Genomic DNA, 20,738 nt, shown 5'->3' on the forward strand with positions numbered 1-20,738 from the left:
CTCCTCCTCCTCAAAGCGTCCTCCCCGCTTCTCCCCCCTTCCAACTCTCACCTCCATCTCCCCCAACCTTCTGCCTCGCTCTTCCCCTCCTCAAATAACACCTCACTGTGCCTCACCCAATCACCATCAAACCTTTTGTCCACCCCATCCTTCCCTTTCTCCGAGCTATTCTGAAATCTCTGACACACCTTCAACAGCTATCCCTACCACTTCCTCCTCTTCCACATCTTACCCTACCCCCCCCCCCCCCCCATTCTGTATCCGATACTCCCCCTTCCTCTTCATTAACGGTATGGACCTCAAATATCCGGGGCCTTCGTTCAAACTTAACTGATCTCTCCATACAGGTTGCTTCTGACAAACCAGACATGATCTGCTTAACAGAAACTTTCCTCCTTCATGATGTCTCCGATTCCTTAGCATCTCTCCCGGGTTACTCCCTCCTCCGGTATGATAGACCTGAGCCTCGCCCTGGAGGTGGGGTTGCTATCTTTATCAAAAACTCTTTCTCACTCGCCCTGCACTGCCCTCTCTCCACCCCACCCCCAGGAATACCTCTGGCTACGGCTTCCCCTTCGCTCCCACCTCTTGTTCATATGTGTGTTGTACCGTCCACCAAACAGTGATGACTCCATCAACATCTCGCTGTCTGATATGGACCAACTTCTATCTACTCATCCAAACTCTCTCTTCCTCATATGTGGTGACTTCAATCGTCACCATGCCAGTTGGCTAGGTGTGGGTACCTCTCTCACCAGCCATGGCTCCTCAGCAAAGGACTTCTGCGACTCACTGGGACTGACACAATCTGTCAATTTCCCGACCCGGATCTCAGTCAACGGAGCATCTTCTCTTCTGGACTTGGTGATGACTAACTTCCCTGAAAATGTCTGCTGCTCTTCTTCTGCTCCAATCGGCTCATCCGATCATGTGCTTGTTAAAGTGGACATCTCTCTGACCATTCTCAGGGAGCCTCCTCAGCGTCGGCGAGTCTGGCATTTCACTCAGGCCAACTGGCACGGTCTTCAAGCAGCCATCAATCTGGACTGGTCTCCCATCTCTACCGCCTGACATCAACTCATCCTGGGAATTCTTCCAAAGTAAATTGCTCTCTCTCATGCACAGATTTATACCATCTTGTCTTCAGTTATCATACCCTTCCTCCTGTCCATGGTACACGGAATCTTGTGGTGGGGCTGTTGCCCAGAAAACTTGCCGTCTCCTGGAAAGCTGGCGTTATCCCATTTCCTTGCCGTATCTGGCGTTATCCAACGGAAGGAAATCTCATTTCCTTTCACAAAGCCCGAAACAAGTGTGTGTCCACCCTCAGGAGAGCCAGGAAACAATATCTCTCCGTTCTCAAGACCGAACTCTCTTATCTGTCTCCCTCTTCCAAATCCTGGTGGCATCTGGTCAAATCCGTTTCTGGTGTTTGTTCCCCCTCCATCCCCTCCCTTACCTCAAACGGCTACACAGCTGACTCCGCACGTGAAAAAGCTGAATGCCTCAACTCTGTGTTTGCCCCTAAATCTTGTGTCCCAAACCCATCCCTCTCTGTACCCACCATACCCAGTCGTACCCTGCTGCTCCTGGACTCCGTGTCCTTTCCTCCTGACAAGGTGGAAAAGTTTGTGTCAACCCTCGACTCTGATTCTGCAACTGGACCCGACGGCATCAGCCCACGGGTCCTAAAATCCTGCTCTGCCGCTCTATCTCACCCTCTCTCTGTTCTCTTCACCCTCTCTTTTGTTCAAGGTCAACTGCCATCTGCTTGGAAATCAGCCAACATCACCGCTTTGCACAAAAAAGGTGCAAAAACAGATCCTAGCAACCACAGACCAATCAGCCTTCTCCCAATTATCAGCAAAGTCATGGAATCCATCATTGCTTCGGATATGAAATCTTTCCTCTTCTCCAATGGCTTGATCTCTGATCATCAATTTGGTTTCAGACCAGGTCACTCTGCTCTGGACATGCTGCTTCTGCTGTCTCAACAATGGTTGGAGGTCCTCAATGCCATACAGGAAAGTAGAGCTGTCTCCCTTGACATATCACGTGCCTTCGATACCGTCTGGCACCCCGCTCTGCTCACCAAACTCTCCTCCTTTGGTATCCATGGAAATCTCCACGCATGGCTGGTGGACTTCCTCTCTCGTCGTAGTCAACGTGTGGCCCTGAATGGGTTTCTCTCATCTCCTCTTCCTGTTCAGACTGGAGTTCCCCAAGGCAGTGTTCTGGGCCCTGTGCTTTTTCTGGTCTTCATCAATGATCTCACCGACTCTCTTGAAAATCTTCTCTATCTCTTTGCTAATGACTCCACTCTCTGCCGCTCCATTCCTCATCCCTCAAATCGGCAGTCTGCAGCCTCCTCGCTCTCTGCAAACCTGGACAAAATCACAGAATGGGCAAACAAGTGGAACATGTCTTTCAATCCTGACAAATCTCACACTCTTACGATGTCTCTCCGAAAAGACCGACTGGACAACCCTCCCATCCACTTTCTGAATAATCCTCTCCAAGAAGTTCTGTCACTCAAGCTTTTGGGTCTCACTATCTGCCATGATCTTTCCTGGGAAAACCACATTTCAAATCTGGCCTCCAAAGCCAGTCGCCGACTGGGCATCCTCCGTCGTGCAAAGTCCTTCCTTGGCACATCTGAGCTCCTCACCATATATAAGGCTTTCATCCGCAGCTCAATGGAATACTGTGCCCCCCTTTGGGCTGGTGCTCCTGCCTCACACCTAGCTCGTCATCACGCTGTTGAAACCAAAGCATTCAGAATCATTGGAATCTCCCGCGATGAAGCTACCTCCGAGGGCCTTTCACTTACTCACTGCAGGCAGGTTGGTGGTCTTTGTCTTCTACCGACTGCTCTCCGGCCTTGCTCCTCCAGCTCTCTCTGGGCTCTGTCCCCCAAATATTCCTACAGGTCGCACAAGATCTGCCTGCAACCCTCTTATGGTTAAACTGCCAAAATCAAGACTCTCTGCTCACCTTCACTCCTTCATTCATCTTTTCTCCCGCTTCTGGAACAAACTCCCTCACTCTCTTCAATACCACTCCACCCTCCAGGTCTTTAAAACAGCTGTTCACCACCATCTCTTATCTTCCCCCATCCAAAACCTTGATCTTTTCTACCCCCACTAATTTCACCCCAAATCCACTTTTTTGAAATACCAACTTCTTTCCTGGAAGTCCTTGGTGTACTTGTGTTTATATTTCTCCCACGCCCCCCCCCCCCCACCCCAATCCCTCTCCCTCCCACACATTCCCGATGTCCCTCCTCTCAAATGTTGTGTTTATGTGCTTCCCCTTCTCTCCTCATCTTGTCTACCGCTCCCCTTTTTATATACTTTGTTTGTTTGTCTCTTTGATTTGTTTTTGTGAAAAATGTTAGCTCTCTCACAAGCCTCGATTCTGTATACAAGAAAAAAAAAAAGAAAAAAAAATCCGGCAGGACAGACAAGCTGGTTTCGACTGTCTGAGCAACGTATCGCTCTTCTGACAGGAAGAGCACGACACCTTGATCAATTTTCGACACTGCGAGAATGTTTGAGCCCAATTTGTTCTCCAAAACACATTACAAGGCCGTCAACACTAACTCCGTCCGGCGGACAAACTATGACCCTGTTCTTTGGAGCAAGTGCGTCGTACACACTATTGTGCAAACATACGTTTGCCATAGTGTAAAATTAACAAATAAAGTACATTAAAAAATCGAAAACAAAAGCAAACCTGCCACAAGCAAAACTAGCAAGTGGAGGAAAAGGAAAAATAATAATATGGACGAAGTATTTAGCCAAGAAAAGTCTAAACGTAAAAACACGGGAAATAGAAAAGCAGGCCCAAACCAGGAGGTCCTGAACAGGCTTGCAAATCACCGACCGTGCGCGCTCTCTTTCTCTCTCTTGCCTCAACAAAGAAAGGAAACACGGGGAAAACTTCACAAACACGCACAAGGATACAAAGGGGGTGAAATGGGGATAGGACCAACACCAACTATGACCACACAAAGCACTATGACCAAACAAAACACCAACACAACACAGTACCCACAGCTCCACACACACAGCCGCCATGATGCCACACCCACGCGGCACGCACGACTCACCAACGACCAGCAGGGGGCGAGAGAGAGAGAGGGGAGGAGAGGGGAGGAGAGGGGAGGAGAGGGGGGGAGAGGGGGGGAAAGGGGAGGAGAGGGGAGGAGAGGGGAGGAGAGGGGAGAGAGAGAGAGAGAGAGAGAGAGAGAGAGAGAGACGAGAGGGACGAGAGGGAAAGAAAAAGGGCCAGTCCATAGGGAACGATAAGCACTATGACCATAACTGTGTTGCCCTGATGAATTCGGGTAGCAGGGAAGACTGGGAGAAGATTTCACCCCCAAATTGTGTTGGGGAGGGGGGGGTAGGACCACCGCAAAGAGGTATCTCAATCATTGTTGTGGCCAATGTTGACCTCAAAAATAATCTGTGGTTGAATTAAGTGAGGCAACATGAAAATCCTGTTCAACTTTCAAATCAGTTGGATAAAAATTGATAATTTTAGAAATTTTGGCCTATGTTGACCTTTTGGCTGATGTTGACCTTTTGGCTGATGTTGACCTTTTGGCCAACTTTGACCTCAAAAATAATTGGTGGTTGACTTGTGACGCGACTTGCAAATCCTCTTGAAATTTCAAGTCAATCGGTTGAAAATTGAAAATTTGGCCGACGTTGACCTCAAAATAATTGGTGGTTGAATTCAGTGAGCCGACATGTAAATCCTCTTCAAATTACAAGTCAATGGGGTGAAAATTGAAGATTTTAGAAATATGGCCCATGTTGACCTTTTGGCCTACTTTGAACTCAAAAGGGTGACCACTATATCAAATGTTCATGGAGCAAGTGGTAAAATTTAATTTTTTTTTTTCTTCCACTGAAACGTTTTCGATGTACGCTCTTGATAAAATGCAGACATACGTGAGCAACTGATCGCTTAAAGAGATGTGTTGGAAAATAAACAGACCAAGACCAGTCGTTTCACAGAATGATTTGGTTGTCCCGTTTTGTACCAAAGAATGTGAAGAAACACCAAGCCACCAGGCATGATGGCAATTAATGTCTCCACAGATTAGGAAGAGCAAATGGGCATGAGCAGAGAGCTTTGTGTTAATGTTTACAATGAGAGCCTCGTATGTGGAGTTATTGAAGTTACGTGTACGGTGGATCATACAAAGAAACCTTACATCGTTGCATCTGCAGACGACGAACAGTTAGCGGAAGTGTGTTGGGCTCAAGAAAACAATGCAATCATGCACATCCGAATCCAAAAATGAAAGCGTAAATCACAAGCAGAGCAACGGGAACAACATGTGATTTTCCCAAAATTAGGACAAGACAGACCTTGGGAGAATGCATCGTGTTGCCAGTTAGTACCCACGTTGGGGGAACCGTCGTGGAGTACACAATCAACCTTCCAGGTCTTCAATTCCCGGGACAACCCCTGCACACAATGGACACACACCACACGGCTGATGTTTTATCTGAAAGTGCAAAAATCTGAAAGTCAGTAAACAAAATGTGCATTTTATTTATTTTGTAACTGTTACAAGGCCAGATTATTCCCCAAACATTACCTATTTCTGAAGGCTGATTAAAATCAGATACAATCCAATCTGTCGATCTTTAGATGTACACATTCCGGTACCAATTACTTACACAAGCACAGGGGAACGTGAAGCGGGTCACGAACTCCCGAGAGAAACGCGAAAACGGGCCGTGAGTTTTGAGGGGAACGTAAAAAAACGGGCCATAGGTTCCTGAGGAGAACATGAAAATTGTTCAGGGGCTCCCAAGGGGAATGCGAAGCAGGCCATGGGCTTCTGAGGGAAACGCAAAAATGGGCCATGGGTTTGAGGGGAACGCGAAAACAGGCCATGAGGTTCCCGAGGGGAATGCGAAGCGGGCCATGGGCTCCGGAAGGAAACACGAAGCGGGCTATGGGGTTCCCGAGAACACAAAAACGGGCCACGAGTCAGAGGGGAACGCAAAAACGGGCCACTAGTTGGAGGGGAACAAAAATGGGCCATGGGCTCCCGAGGGGAACGCGAAGCGGGCTATCGGGTTCCTGAGAACACAAAAAAACGGGCCATGGGGTTCCCGAGGAGAACGCAAAAATGGGCCATGGGTTCCTGAGGGGAACATGAAAATGGACCATAAGTTCCCGAGGGGAACGCAAAAATTGGCCGTGGGCTCCTGAGGGGGAACATGAAAACGGACCGTGGCCTCCTGATGGGAACGCGAAGCAGGCCATAGGGTGCCCGAGGAGAATGCAAAAATGGGCCATGGGTTACCGAGGGGAACATAAAAATGGGCCATTGGTTAACCGAGGGGAACACGAAGCAGGCTATCAGGTTCCTGAGAACACAAAAAAAGGGCCATGGGGTTCCCGAGGAGAACGCAAAAACGGGCCATGGGTTCCTGAAGGGAACATGAAAATGGTCCATGAGCTCCCGAGGGGAAAGCAAAGCGGGCAATGGGGTTCCAGAGGAGAACGCAAAAATGGGCCATGGGGGTTCCCGAGGAGAACGCAACAACAGGCCATGGGTTCCCGAGAGGAACATGAAAACGGACTCCGTATTACTTTATTTGTTTTTTTTTGTACACAGAATCGAGGCTCGTGAAATCAGAAGAGCTAATACATTAAACATGAAAACGTGCATGGACACATAAAATATACAATAAAGGGAGCGGGGGACAAGAGGGAGAGGGAAAGGGGAGCACAACAAAAGAAGAGACCAGGGACATAGGGAGATCTGTGGAAGGGAGAGGGCTTGGGTTTGGGGGAGGTATGGTGGAGTACACGGGATAAACGAGATGGACACGACAAGGACTTTCAGAAAAGAAAACAGGGAATTTGAAGGAGGTGGATTCCGGGTGTATTGATTCCGGGTGTACCCGGGTGTATTCCGGGTGTATTCCGGGTAGAAAAGATCAAGGTTTTGGATGGGGGAAGATAGATGGCGATGAACAGCTGTTTTGAAGATCTGAAGGAAGGAGTGGGATTGAAGAGAATGTGGGAGTTTGTTCCAGAGGCGGGAGAAAAGAGGAATGAAAGAGTGAAGGTGAGCAGAGAGTCTTGATTTTGGGAGGATCACCAGAAGAGGGTCGCTGGCAGATCTTGTGCATCCTGCAGGAATATTATGGGGACAAAGCACAGACAGAGCTGGGGGAGCAAGGCCAGAGAGGAGTCTGTAGAAGACAGAAAGACCACCAACCTGCCTGCAGTGAGAGAGAAAGAGACAAAAGGCCCTCAGAATCAACTTCATCGCAGGACATTCCAATAATTCTGCATGCTTTCGTTTCTACAGCGTGAAGCAGAGCTAGGTGTGAGGCAGGAGCACCAGCCCTGAGAGGAGAACAGTATTCCATTGAGCTGCGGATGAAAGCCTTGTATGTGGCGAGGAGCTCAGGTGTGCCAATGAAGGACTTCACATGACGGAGGATGCCCAGTCGGCGGCTGGCTTTGGAGTCCAGCTTGGAAATGTGGTTTTCCCAGGAAAGATCATGGCAGATAGTGAGACCCAAAAGCTTGAGTGACAGAACTTCTTCAAGAGGATTGTTGAGAAAGTAGATGGGAGGGTTTTCCAGATGGTCTTTTCAAAGAGACAAAGTGAGATTGTGAGCTTTGTCAGGATTGAAAAACATGTTCCACTTGTTTGACCAGTTTGTGATTTTGTCCTGGTCTGCAGAGCGTGAAGAGGCTACTGCCTGCCAATCTGAGGGTTGAGAGATGGAGCGGCAGAGATTGGGGTCATCAGCAAAAAAGATAGAGACGATTTTCCAGAGAGTCAAAAAGATCATTAATGAAGACCCGAAAAAGCACAGGACCCAGAACACTGCCTTAAGGAGCCCCAAACTGGACAGGAAGGGGAGATGAGAGAATTCCATTCAGGGCCACACGTTGACTGCGACTGGTGAGGAAGTCCACGAGCCATGTGTGGAGGTTTCCATGGATACCATAGGAGGAGAGTTTGGTGAGCAGAGCAGGGTGCCAGACCGTATCGGAGGCACGAGATATGTCAAGGGAGACAGCTCTGATTTCCTGCTTGGTGTTGAGTACCTACATCCATAGTTGAGACAGCAGAAGCAGCATGTCCAGAGTAGAGTGACCTGGTCTGAATCCAAGTTGATGATCAGAGATCAAGCCATTGGTGACGAGGAAGGATTTGATGTCAAACGATGATCGATTCCATGACCTTGCTGATAATTGGGGGGGATTGGGGGGGGGGGGTCAGGCTGATTGGTCTGTAGTTGCAAGGATCTGTCTTTGCACCTTTTTTATGCATAGCAGTAATGTTGGCTGATTTCCAAGCAGATGGCAGATGACCTTGAGCAAAAGAGAGGGTGAAGAGAAGAGAGAGAGGGTGAGATAGGGCGGCAGAGCAGGTTTTTAGGACCTGTGGGCTGATGCAGTCTGGTCCAGTTGCAGAATCAGAGTCGATGTTTGACAAACTTCTCCACCTTGTCAGGACACAGAGTTCAGGAGCAGCTGTGTACAACTGGGTAAGGTTGGTACAGAGAAAGATGGTTTTGGGACACAAGATTTTGAGGAAAACACGGAGTTGAGGCGTTCAGTTTTCACATGCGGAGTCAGCTGTTTAGCCGTTTGAGCTAAGGGAGGGGAAAGAGGGGGAACAAACACCAGAAACAGATTTAACCAGACACCACCAGGATTTGGAGGACGGGGACAGGTTTGAGAGTTTATTCTTGAGTGTGGAGAGATAGTGCTTCCTGGCACTCCTGAGGGTAGATATACTTGTTCCGAGCTTTGTGGAAGGAACGGAGATTACCTTCGGTTGGATTAGTCTTCCATGAGGCAAAGGCAAGTTGTTACAGGGCAACTCCCTCACCGCAAAATTCAGTGTGCCATGAACGGGAGGAAGGGTATGACAACTAAAGACGAGATGGGATAAATCTGTGCATGAGAGAGAGCAATTTACTTTGGAAGAATTCCCAGGAAGAGTTTGTCAGAGGCAGTCGAGATGGGTGACCAGTCCAGATGATTGATGGCTGCTTGAAGACCATGCCAGCCGGCCTGAGTGAAATGCCAGACTCGTCGAACGTCCAGAGATATCCACGTTAACAAACACATGATCAGAAGAACCGATTTGAGCAGAAGAAGAGCAGCAGACTTTTTACAGTCGCTTATGATCTTTTTCACAATGAAGAGAAAGCTTTCAGGGAAGGCATGGGGATTGTGAATATGTAGTGAGCCTAACGGTGCATGAAAATAGCGGACATACGATTTATTTTTTCAGGGGTCGAGTCAGATTCCAATTGCGGGTGGAATCAGCCAAACTGTCCAACCAATGGTTGTAATGAAACAGACATTTTGAGATTCGGCTTATTGAGATATTCGAGATTCGATTAAATATAAATCACTCATTTTCAGCAGCAATTTTGTTGAACCTTTATCATTACAAATAGTATGTCATTCTGCTGGATAATATTCAATAGAAAGGGCTCACCTGTCGGCATTTGTCAGTCATGATGTCCCCCTGCAGGCAAACTACATTAGGAATACCTTTTATCGGCACCAGATCAACACCTGCAAACACAAACGGCACATCTTGGATGGAAGGGTGACATCTCTTGCGCAGACGAACAGCAACGCAAACTTATTTGAAAACGAGAACGGCACTCAGTAGAGAACACACCTCCACCTGGTTGGCCATATAGTCCGTGGGCTGAGTAGGGTTTACATGCACCCACCCCCCCCGCCCCCCCACAACTTAACTTCCCGGGTATGTCCATGTACCCCCCCACCCTAGGGGTTAGGAAAAACCATGTTAACAGAAAAAAAACTCATTCCCAAGGTACCTCTCACGCATATTTTGATGTTACCCCCCCCTGTGTCAGTGATTTCCGAAAATTAGGGGTAGGCGAAATTCAAATGGCCATAACTTTTTACCTAGTCATCCTATGGTTGCATATGACCCCTCAAAATGTTTGTCCTGGGACACTTTACAATGATGTGTTATATGCAAATGAGGTCACTAATGAGGTCACCAGAGGTCAAACTATGAGGGAATGAGGTTTTTTTTCTGTTAACATGGTTTTTCCTAACCCCTAGGGTGGGGGGTACATGGACATACCCGGGAAGTTAAGTTGTGGGGGGGGTGCATGTAAACCCTACTCAGCCCACGGACTAATATCACTCAATGGTGAAGAGTGACTTAAAACGTCATTCTTCTTGTGACTTAAAACGTTCTACTACCGGGATCCGGAACCGAATCTTCACCAAAACTGAATCGATTCTTCCTTGTCACACACACAACCTGTCCAACAAGTTTCGTCCAAATCCATCCACTGAAGAATCACTTAAAAAATTAAATAATTCTCATATCCGAATCCATATTCATATCTTCACCAAAATCGAATCGAATAGTCCTTGTCAGACACCCAAGCGGTCCACCAAGTTTCATCCAAATCCATCCACAACATTTTGACATATCCTGCTATGTATCGTTTTTGGCCCCATCTCCCAAAGGTGAAAAATCACGTTAAAAATTCTACGAGCCGAATCCGGATCCGGATCTTCACCAAAATTGAATCATTTCGTCCTTGTGACAAACGCTACTTCTCTGCCAAATCTCGTGCAAATCCGTCCACAACTTTTGAAATTTTGATGAGATATTTTGTTCAGAACGGACAGACAGACAAACGGACAAACAAACAGAGGTGAAAACGTAACCTCCATCCACCTTTGGTGGCGGAGGTAAAGACACAAGAACCCTCTCTTTAAGAGGAACCCAGCGCATATGGTTTTTCGATCAAAACATATCAGGGTGACGGTGCGGAGAACTTTACCTATGATCAGGCTGGATATCGGCATGAACTTGGATGCCACCTGTAACCTAGGGGTAAGATAAATAAATAACCAAACATGTTAACAGCAGAGGACTCGCACAAACAGCACGCAAACAAAAAACATACGAGCATTAATCATGTTAACTACCAACTGTCAATCTGTGAACATCTATTATAGTAAAAGGAAATGTGTCAGTGTGTGCGCGTCAGCGTCTGTGTGCGTGTGTGTCGGTGTGCGTGTGCGTGTGTGTCGGTGTGCATGTGCGCGTCAGCGTCAGCGTGTCAGCATCAGCGTGTCAGCATCAGCGTCAGCGTGTCAGCGTGTCAGCATCAGCGTCAGCGTGTCAGCATCAGCGTCAGCGTGTCAGCATCAGCGTCAGCGTGTCAGCATCCGTGTCAGCATCAGCGTCAGCGTGTCAGCATCAGCATGTCAGCATCAGCGTGTCAGCGTCAGCGTGTCAGCGTGTGCGTGCGCGTCAGCGTGCACATGCGCGTCAGCATGTGCGTGCGCGTCAGCGTCAGCATGCGTGTGCGTGCGCGTCAGCGTGTGCGTTAGCGTGCGCGTCAGCGTGTGCGTTAGCGTTAGCGTGCGCGTCAGCGTCAGCATGTGCGTGCGTGTGCATGCGCGTCAGCGTTTGCGTGTGCGCGTCAGCGTGTGCGCGTCTGCGTCCTCAATACCTCCAGAAACATGAAACCGTTTGGCCCCAAACTTGGCACGCACACTAAGGGAGCTCCAGGGGAGTGCATCAATCAAAACTGGGTGTTTGGATATATTGTTACGGATCCGGGGAACGGCACTCCCTTTAGCAAGGGGGGTTAATCCCCTTGTCCTGTTAAGCTGGCCGTCCGACCGGTCCTGGTACCTGTAACGCTCTTCTGCGGGGTGGGATTGATCAGGGTTATTGGTCAAGGTGTTGTCCCGAATACCTTCACCAATCCCTCCGCAGAACAGGGAGACAAGTACCGCTCGAACCACGGACAAGATGGTATTTGCCGAGCGGTTTAGCAATCGGCGGTTCTAGCCGTTATCAAAGGACGAAACCCGATTATAAAGCGTTTGGCCAAAAATCGCGCCACAGGTACTCAATTGAAAGAAAAGACTGAAGCGATCGGATGAGAGGAAGCCAAAGAACCAACAAGGGTAAAGGAAGAACACAGGTTTATTTCTATCTACAAGAGGAAATGAAAGAAGGGCATTTATACAAGAAATGGAAGGAGCAGGACACAGAGCAAGCTTATCTACACAGGCTTAACTTATCCCCAGGACAATACAGACAGAACGAACACACTTACACGAATGGGAGTAAAATGGCAATGGTCGGAAATGGCTGGAAGAGGGACACGGTCCATGGAGCCGGCAGGCAGGAAGGTCCGGGGCCAGTGGCACGACGTCGAGGTACCGCTCGAACGTCCACGCTCCGGTTCAGCGGCGAAAAGCGGCCGGCAGCTCCGTGTCTCGTTCACGCATGGATAATGTGAATGTGCCCGGTATTGTCGCCGTCAACGGACCCAACTCTCCTGCCTCACAACTCTGCCGTGCTCATCTGTGCTCCTCTCTCGTGCTCATCCGTGTTCCTCTCTCCCTTCTCTCTCATGAACCTCCTCACGCGTCTGCCGAAGCAGTCCCTTCCAGTCGCTTTTATCACTCGTCTAGGAATCAAGCCGCCGGCTGCGAGGGCACGCCTACTGGGTCGGTCACGGTCAAAGTGCTGGTTGGCTGTTAGGGCTGGTTGACTCCACCTCCGATCATGACGACGTGCCACGCCCGTGATTTGGCGGCTCCTCCCCCCTTCTTCTCCGAGATGAGCACATGGGCAATGGCGTCTTGCGGGATAGAAAACCAGCCAACCCAAAGGGCAGCGAACGCTGCCTGGCGGTTACTTTGCGGAGACGTGGGTGAGGTGATTGGGGAATTGAAAGGGGCCTATCTTATTTGATTGATGCAACGTAGAGTCAAACTATTGGAAACACAGCCTTACCTGAAACGCATAATAACGAAATAACTACGAAGAGGGCCTATGGTTCGCTACGTGTTGCGATGTGGACTAACTAGAGGACGACCTTTGACCTTGACAAGAAATGGAGGTATTTACAAAGGGGTATATTTACAACAATTTACACCATGCAGGGTTCTCAAAACCCCAACAATATTTTTAAACACCCCTTTAAAAGATAAATATCCTTCATGAAAGGCTTTATCCCCAATAAGCTCACCATCACCAATAACATCACCTTGCCTTGGAAACACGATCTACTCTCATGGACTAATTAAAATCTGTGTTCGTGTTTGAGGATCAGATGTTAACGACTAAATCGGTGCAGAAATCTGGAATGAAATCTGTAAATCTTAAGAAAACAGCGATTCTTGTAACTAATCATATGCAACTATCGGGGAATGCTTTTTCATGGTGGTTGTATCCCCCAATGCAAGTCAGGGGCCAAATGTTCCCCATTTATCCCTGTTGCCCGGATTTGACACGGCACGGTCAAAGTCAGGGCATGACAGGGCACGGTCACGGTCAAAGCACCGATAGGTCCCCATGGACAAGCCCTTCCCATCTTACGTCTCTCTTGACTCTCCCCGACTTTCCCCCCTTTCCCCTCTCTCTGTCTCTCTCTCTCTGTGTTTGTGTCTGTCTGTCTCGTGCTTATTGCTTCATTTAAACTGACGAGAACCGTTTCAAATTATTTACATTTCTCTTTGCCATTCTATTTTTAGTACGGCCTCCATGACGAGCTTTCGCTCTTGTGGTACTGCGTTCGGCTCGTTAAGCCGCAAGCATGGCCTCGCACGTGTTCCTCCACCCCATGTGGCGGTGGGCCGCCATGACGAGCTTTCGGTTTCACTCTGTCCTATGTTTCTGTGTTTCTATGTGTGTTTCTATGTTTTATGTATGTGTTTACGTATGTTTATGTATGTGTTTCTATGTTTTATGTCCTTAAATGTTATGTTGTGTCCTGCGCGTCGTAGGAGGCGACTAAGGGTTGGCGTCAGGAAGGGCATCCGGCCATAAAAACATTACCTCAAAAAGGGAACCTTGATTGTCATGGGGCCCACAAGGCTAACCCCCACTTTTGTGGGGAAAATGGCCTTAAAACGATCATTCATTCATTCATTCTGTCCTATGTTTCGCTGTAAATGTTCATTTGGGTTTGAGTGAGGACTGCGACTGGGCCACTCAAGAACATTTATTCAGCCACTCGTGTGACTTTAGCTTTGCGCTTCGGATCGTTGTCCTGCTGAAGTGTGAATCTTCTACGCAGTTTCAGATTAAATGGCCGACTCGAGCAGGTTTTCATTAATGACTCTCCTGCACTTTGGATTATTCATTGTCCCTTCTATCCTGACAAGCTTGCCAGTCTCTGCTGATGAAAAGCAGCCCCATAACATCATGTTGCCACCACCATGCTTGACAGTAGGGATGGTGTTGACTGGGTGATGTGCAGTGTTAGGCTTGCACCAGAAGAAATGCTTTGAATTTAGACCAAAAAGTAAAATTTTTGACTCGTCTGACCACAAAAGGTTTCTCCACATGCCTGCAGTATGATTAAGATGCTTTTTCACAAACTCCATACGATCTTTTAGATGCATCTTTTTCAGTAATGGCTTCTTTCTTACAACCTGTCCATGGAGAGCAGCTTTGTGAAGGAAAGGAGACTGTTGATTGATGGGCACTGACCCCCATTTTGGGCATAGAGACTTGCAGATCTTTCAAAGTCATTGTTTGGTTTGCAGTGACATCCCGAACCAGTTTCCTGCTTGCACGACTGCCGAGTTTGGATGGGTGACCTGATCTGGGTAGAGTCTGGGTGGTATGATGCGTCTGCCACTTATTGTCCCCCGTCGCACCGCGGAGCGAAAGGGGGACTATGGTTTTCCCCTCCGTCCGTGTGTCCGTCCGTCCGTCCGTCCGTGCGTGCGTAAGCGAAGGACCGAATTCTAATTTGGTATGTGGGTGCAACCCACGCCAAAATCCAAGATGGCCACCGCCATGTATGTCTGAAACTTGAGCGGAATATCTTGAAAAATAAGCGAAGTACCAACTTCTAATCTGGTGTGTGGGTGTATCTAGGCATAAGGAAGAACGCTATTGAAAACTGGGTCGCCACGTCAAAATCCAAGATGGCCGCCGCCATGTATGTCTGAACCTTGTGAGCGGATTATCTTGAAAAACAAGCGAAGTACCAACGTCTAATCTAGTGTGTGGGTGTATCTACGCATAAGGAAGAACGCTATTGAAAATTGGGTCGCCACATCAAAATCCAAGATGGCCACCGCCATGTATGTCTGAACCTTGTGAGCGGAATATCTTGAAAAATAAGCGAAGTACCAACTTCTAATCTGGTGTGTGGGTGTATCTCGGCATAAGGAAGAACGCTATTGAAAATTGGGTCGCCACGTCAACATCCAAGATGGCCACCACCATATATATGTCTGAACCTTGAGCGAAATATCTTGAAAGATAAACGAACTACTAACTTCTAATCTGGTGTTTGGGTTTATCTACGCATAAGGAACTAGAACGGGCACTCGGTAGAGCGCATACCTTCGCCGCAGCTACTGTTCTGTACTTGGCATGGGAGTGTAGGGAACAGAACAACAAAAATACGATTTTGACCTTTTCGTGACCTTGACCTTTGACCCGATTGCTCCCAAAATCTAATCAAATGTGTCCCGTATAATAACCAATCATCCCACCAAATTTCATGCAATTCGGTTGAATACTTTTTGAGTTATGCGAATAACATACACACACACACACAGACATACAAATAAATACACAGCGATCAAAACATAACCTTCCGCTTTTGCGAAGGTAATAATGCTATTGAAAATTGGGTCGCCACGTCAAAATCCAAGATGGCCACCACCATGTATGTCTGAACCTTGTGAGCGGAATATCTTGAAAAATAAGTGAAGTACCAACTTCTAGTCTGGTGTGTGGGTGTATCTAGGCATAAGGAAGAACGCTATTGAAAATTGGGTCGCCACGTCAAAATCCAAGATGGCCGCCTTGCGTCTTCCACTTTGTCAACTCACATCACTTCACCGATGGGGGACCTATGCGTAACGCTTGTTAATAATGGATTTCACTGTACTCAAAGGGATAATGAGTGACTTTTAAATCTTCTCACAACGGTGTTTCGCCATCACTATGTCTGACTTCTTTGGAAAGATCCTCAGTCTTCATGTTTACGTTGGTGGTTAAATGAGTGAGTTACACCTTAAATCTCCTTAGATAAGTGGGGGAGATTAATTTTTAAGTTAAACAACTGATTACATACAGGTGAAACCTATTACACTTATTTTGTAACCTTTCCAACAAAGAATTTGTTCTTGAAGTGATTTAGGGTTAATTGGGCAAAGGGTTTGAATACCTATGCAACAACTGCAACAACAACAACAACAACAACAACAACAACAACAACAACAACAACAACAGGCATTTTAAGGCCATTTTCCCTGCTGGAGCGGGGGTTAGCCTTGCAGGCCCCATGACAATCTTCTCCATTTGAATTTGAATAACTATGCAACAGAAAATAATTTGATCTTCTCCATTAATCAAATGTATTCACATTTTATCTACATTTTCGTAGCTTTATCACTCTGGGGTAGTTTGCGAAGACTTTACATATCAAGTTTGATTTGAAAGTATGAAATAAGAGCTGAGGTGGCATCAAAATGTAAAAACTTTGGAGGGGAAAGAATTGGGTGGTGGGGGGGGGGGGGGGGGGTGAGGTGCCTTTTGTAGGCCGACGTATGTACCCTGCAAAATGAAGATGAAGACTCACCACCCTCCTGGCGCTGCACACAAGTCAATCAGGACACGAGATCTCTGCAGGAAGTTAAACTTTCGATTGAGTTGGATAAGCTTGAAGGCAGATCTGGATCGGTATCCTGGAAAATAAAAGGACATCCAGCAGTTCATTAACAAATCATTACAACGACTCAAAACTCAGGTCGAAAGGATCATCAAAATAAATAAAAATCTACACACGTGATATCATTCAAAATCCATAATAAAAATATTTTCAAAAATAACCATCCAATCTCATCGCCACCACTGTCCCCACAACGGACACACACCAGCACGCCGTGGATCAAAGTTGGATACATTAGCAAACATGCATTCGATGGAGGATGCGGGCATTCGGCCCATGCCTGCACGGCCTCAACACCACATTCATTCAATCTCAGTTCATAAGCTTAAATGTACTGAGCGGAATGGGGACAGTGGTGCAAGCACAGACATCACCACGGTATGTTTGTGTCTGTACATACTCATGTATATTCTCCATTAGACAAAATGTATATTCTCCATTACACATTCTCCATGTGTTGTCGTTAGAATAGTCTATGTGTTCAATCCAACATCCGTCCATTCCTACAAGCTTTCTTTCAATCCAAAATCAGTCCATTCCAGCAATTCTTCTTTCAATCCCCCATCGGTCCATTCCCGCAATCTTCTTTCAATCCAAAATCAGTCCATTCCAGCAATTCTTCTTTCAATCCCCCATCGGTCCATTCCCGCAATCTTCTTTCAATCCAAAATCAGTCCATTCCAGCAATTCTTCTTTCAATCCCCCATCGGTCCATTCCCGCAATCTTCTTTCAATCCAAAATCAGTCCATTCCAGCAATTCTTCTTTCAATCCCCCATCGGTCCATTCCGGCAATCTTCTTTCAATCCACAAACAGTCCATTCCAACAGGTGTTCTTTCACTCCCCCATCGGTCCATTCCCGCAATCTTCTTTCAATCCCCCATCGGTCCATTCCCGCAATCTTCTTTCAATCCCCCATCGGTCCATTCCCGCAATCTTCTTTCAATCCAAAATCAGTCCATTCCAGCAATTCTTCTTTCAATCCCCCATCGGTCCATTCCCGCAATCTTCTTTCAATCCACAAACAGTCCATTCCAACAGGTGTTCTTTCAATCCCCCATCGGTCCATTCCCGCAATCTTCTTTCAATCCCCCATCGGTCCATTCCCGCTTCTTTTTTCAATCCAAAATCAGTCCATTCCAGCAATTCTTCTTTCAATCCCCCATCGGTCCATTCCCGCAATCTTCTTTCAATCCAAAATCAGTCCATTCCAGCAATTCTTCTTTCAATCCCCCATCGGTCCATTCCCGCAATCTTCTTTCAATCCAAAATCAGTCCATTCCAGCAATTCTTCTTTCAATCCCCCATCGGTCCATTCCCGCAATCTTCTTTCAATCCAAAATCAGTCCATTCCAGCAATTCTTCTTTCAATCCCCCATCGGTCCATTTTCAATCCACAAACAGTCCATTCCAACAGGTGTTCTTTCAATCCAAAATCTGTCTTTTCCACAAGCTTTCTTTCAATCCAAAATCAGTCCATTCCAGCAAGTCCTGGCCCTGCCATAGAGACCCGTATACATCTCTTTAGGCCTAGTTTGACAGTGGATTTGAGTATAGGATACCCCTAGCTTCAAGAATCTACTAGGTGGAAGTCTGAAATTTGTAGCATAAGCCGGAAAACGGCCATTTTCCAAGATGGCCTCCATGGGGCCATTGCCAAACAAGAACCACATATAAGTTTTGATATAAATGTAGTAGAGGGATGATTTTAGGGTCTATTTTCAGGTTTTCAGGTATGTCCAACTCAGTGGCCATCAAAAAATATTTTCGATGTTGCCTAGTTACCAAAATCCAAGATGGCTGCCACCCAAAGTTCATAAATCATGAAAACTAGTATAACTTTTGATAGACACATAGTAGATGGATCATTTTTGTGTCTGTTTCTAGGTTTTCAGGTATGTCCAACTCAGTGGTGCCATAAAAAAATATTTTAGATGTTGCCTCATCACCAAAACCCAACATGTTCACCACCTAAATTCATCAATCATGAAATTTTTTATAGAAATGACCAAAATCAAAGATCAGTCAAATAAGTAAGGAACACACAATGTTTTATTGAGGAATAGTAAAAATTTATTAAGGTCTAAAATATTCCCATCAAAATCTTGACCATAACTTTAATTAAAAAATGAGGAGGAAATATGGCAAATTAATATGGCATAGCACAAAAATTAATTAATGCTCCCCAGTGGTGTAACAAATGTTCTGCAGTCAATGAATGAATAAGAAGAAAATGATGGTCCAATTACTTAACATTTTTACTGAAAATAAATAAAATTAAAATGTCACATCCCAATAGTGGATCAACGGCAAGGTGTAATGTACTACACTACATGTATCTACATTACTATCTAGTAAAAAAAAAAAAAGTAACCACATTTAGAGGCCATTTTTCCCCGCAAAGCGGGGGTTGGCCTTTTTCGAGGACCGTGGTTGTTGTTGTTTTTCGGTCCTCTTTTTGAAGCAATGTTTTACGGCCGGATGCCCTTCCTGCCGCCAACCCTTTTTGTCGCCTTTTACGACAAGCAGGGAATTACCAGTGAACTGGTACTCAATTTGCCGACCTCGGAAGGATGACAGGCTGAGTCAACCCCCCTGGCGTTAATTCAGCGATCGACCGGGATTCGAACCCAGGATCCTGGGATCCTAAGCTGGCACCCTAGCCGCTAGCCCAACACCAGGGTTGGATACATTACTATCTAGTAAATGACTATATTACTAACTACATTAGAATCACTGGCTGCTGCCTCCTTAGTTTGGCACACAGAACCTTGTCGTCTGTGGCAAAAATTCACACAAATTAGACCAGCCTTGTTACATTGGCATCGCTTTGTATCACACTTTCCCATGCATTTGCAGATGATGAGCTTCCCATGTGGTAACGGATTCAAACATTTGGAAGGCAAGAGAATGTCATTATCAAATGACCAGCAATAGTTTGTTGGATCTAGAGTCAAGTGGTTGTCATCAAGAAGGCACATGACTTTACGCACAACAAAGAAAGCTCTGTGAATATGGCCATGGATGACACTTGAGGTAGGGGGTAGCAACTGTAGGGGCTTTGGTGTTGTAGCACGAATGTGGCACTCCACTCGAAGCTGATTGAAGGTCTGACATGCTGTCTTGGACTTTGCACCTGCCCACACATGAACGAGATACTCCTCCGCTTTCTTCATAACCTCTTCAGTTAACTGATTGGACTCCGCAAAATTGGCCAGGTACTTCTGTGGTTCACATAAGAGAGATGCATGTTTGGTTCCAATCTTGCTGAGCGCATCATCGCCTGTTAGGATATAAGCCTTCATTATAACTCTGCACAGTACTACTCCCAATTTATCTGCAAGAATATGTAGTGGTAGATGACGCCTGCGCTCCCCAGAGCCAAACTCTACCCACAACTCTTGAAGACCCCTCGCTCGCATTTGAGGGATAAAGTGTAGTAAACGCACTACTGTGTCTGTGTCATTTGAGATCACAAGCAGCCGACTCGTCCCCTGATCCACTTCCCATGCACAGTGAAGAACTAGCCGATCATCAGCTTCCTCCACATTACATGTTAATGCTTTAATAGGTTTGAAGTTTTCAGCAGATGGTGGTGATGATGACCTCCCTGAATGGAGCAACTGTGCTGGCACAACTTCTTCGTCCATGATGCATCCACTGAGCACAACAGTCAGCTTGATGAGCTTGGGTGTTGATGCCAGCTGGCAAGCAAGCTGCTGCAGCTTGGTTTTGTTGGTTGGTGATGTCCAGAACTTGTCAAGTTGCTGTGGTACTGGGACATCTGCAGTGAGTTCAGTGAGGTCAACAGACCCAACTCCTCCAGCACGACAGAGTCTTTCTCCAGCTTTAATTGATGACTCAAGGTAACTGTCAAATACAACATGGAGGCTGGTCCTGGAGCAAATTGAGTGGCCTGCAGATAGGACACAGCTAATTGCATTTCTGAATGTTCCGAAGGATCCTAAGTTAGGAAATGACCGAATTTTAGACATGAAGTCTATG

The 20,738-nt window shown here is 46.7% G+C and overlaps 1 protein-coding gene across 1 annotated transcript in view; it reads right to left on the bottom strand.

Moving 5' to 3' along the window:
• Positions 1–20,738, bottom strand: part of FTSJ3 (FtsJ RNA 2'-O-methyltransferase 3) — a 134,937-nt gene that overhangs the window by 98,980 nt on the left and 15,219 nt on the right. Inside the window, exons 2-5 of the mRNA XM_078779544.1 lie at positions 16,644–16,749; positions 10,851–10,897; positions 9,509–9,588; positions 5,382–5,481 (exon numbers count right to left, since the gene is read on the bottom strand). Coding sequence (XP_078635670.1) covers positions 5,382–5,481; positions 9,509–9,588; positions 10,851–10,897; positions 16,644–16,749 — 333 coding nt within the window. The remainder of the gene's footprint in view (positions 1–5,381; positions 5,482–9,508; positions 9,589–10,850; positions 10,898–16,643; positions 16,750–20,738) is intronic.

This window comes from Myxine glutinosa, chromosome 6 (genome assembly GCF_964187855.1).
Source record: "Myxine glutinosa chromosome 6, kmMyxGlut1.1, whole genome shotgun sequence".
In the NCBI taxonomy this organism is placed as follows: Eukaryota; Metazoa; Chordata; class Myxini; order Myxiniformes; family Myxinidae; genus Myxine; species Myxine glutinosa.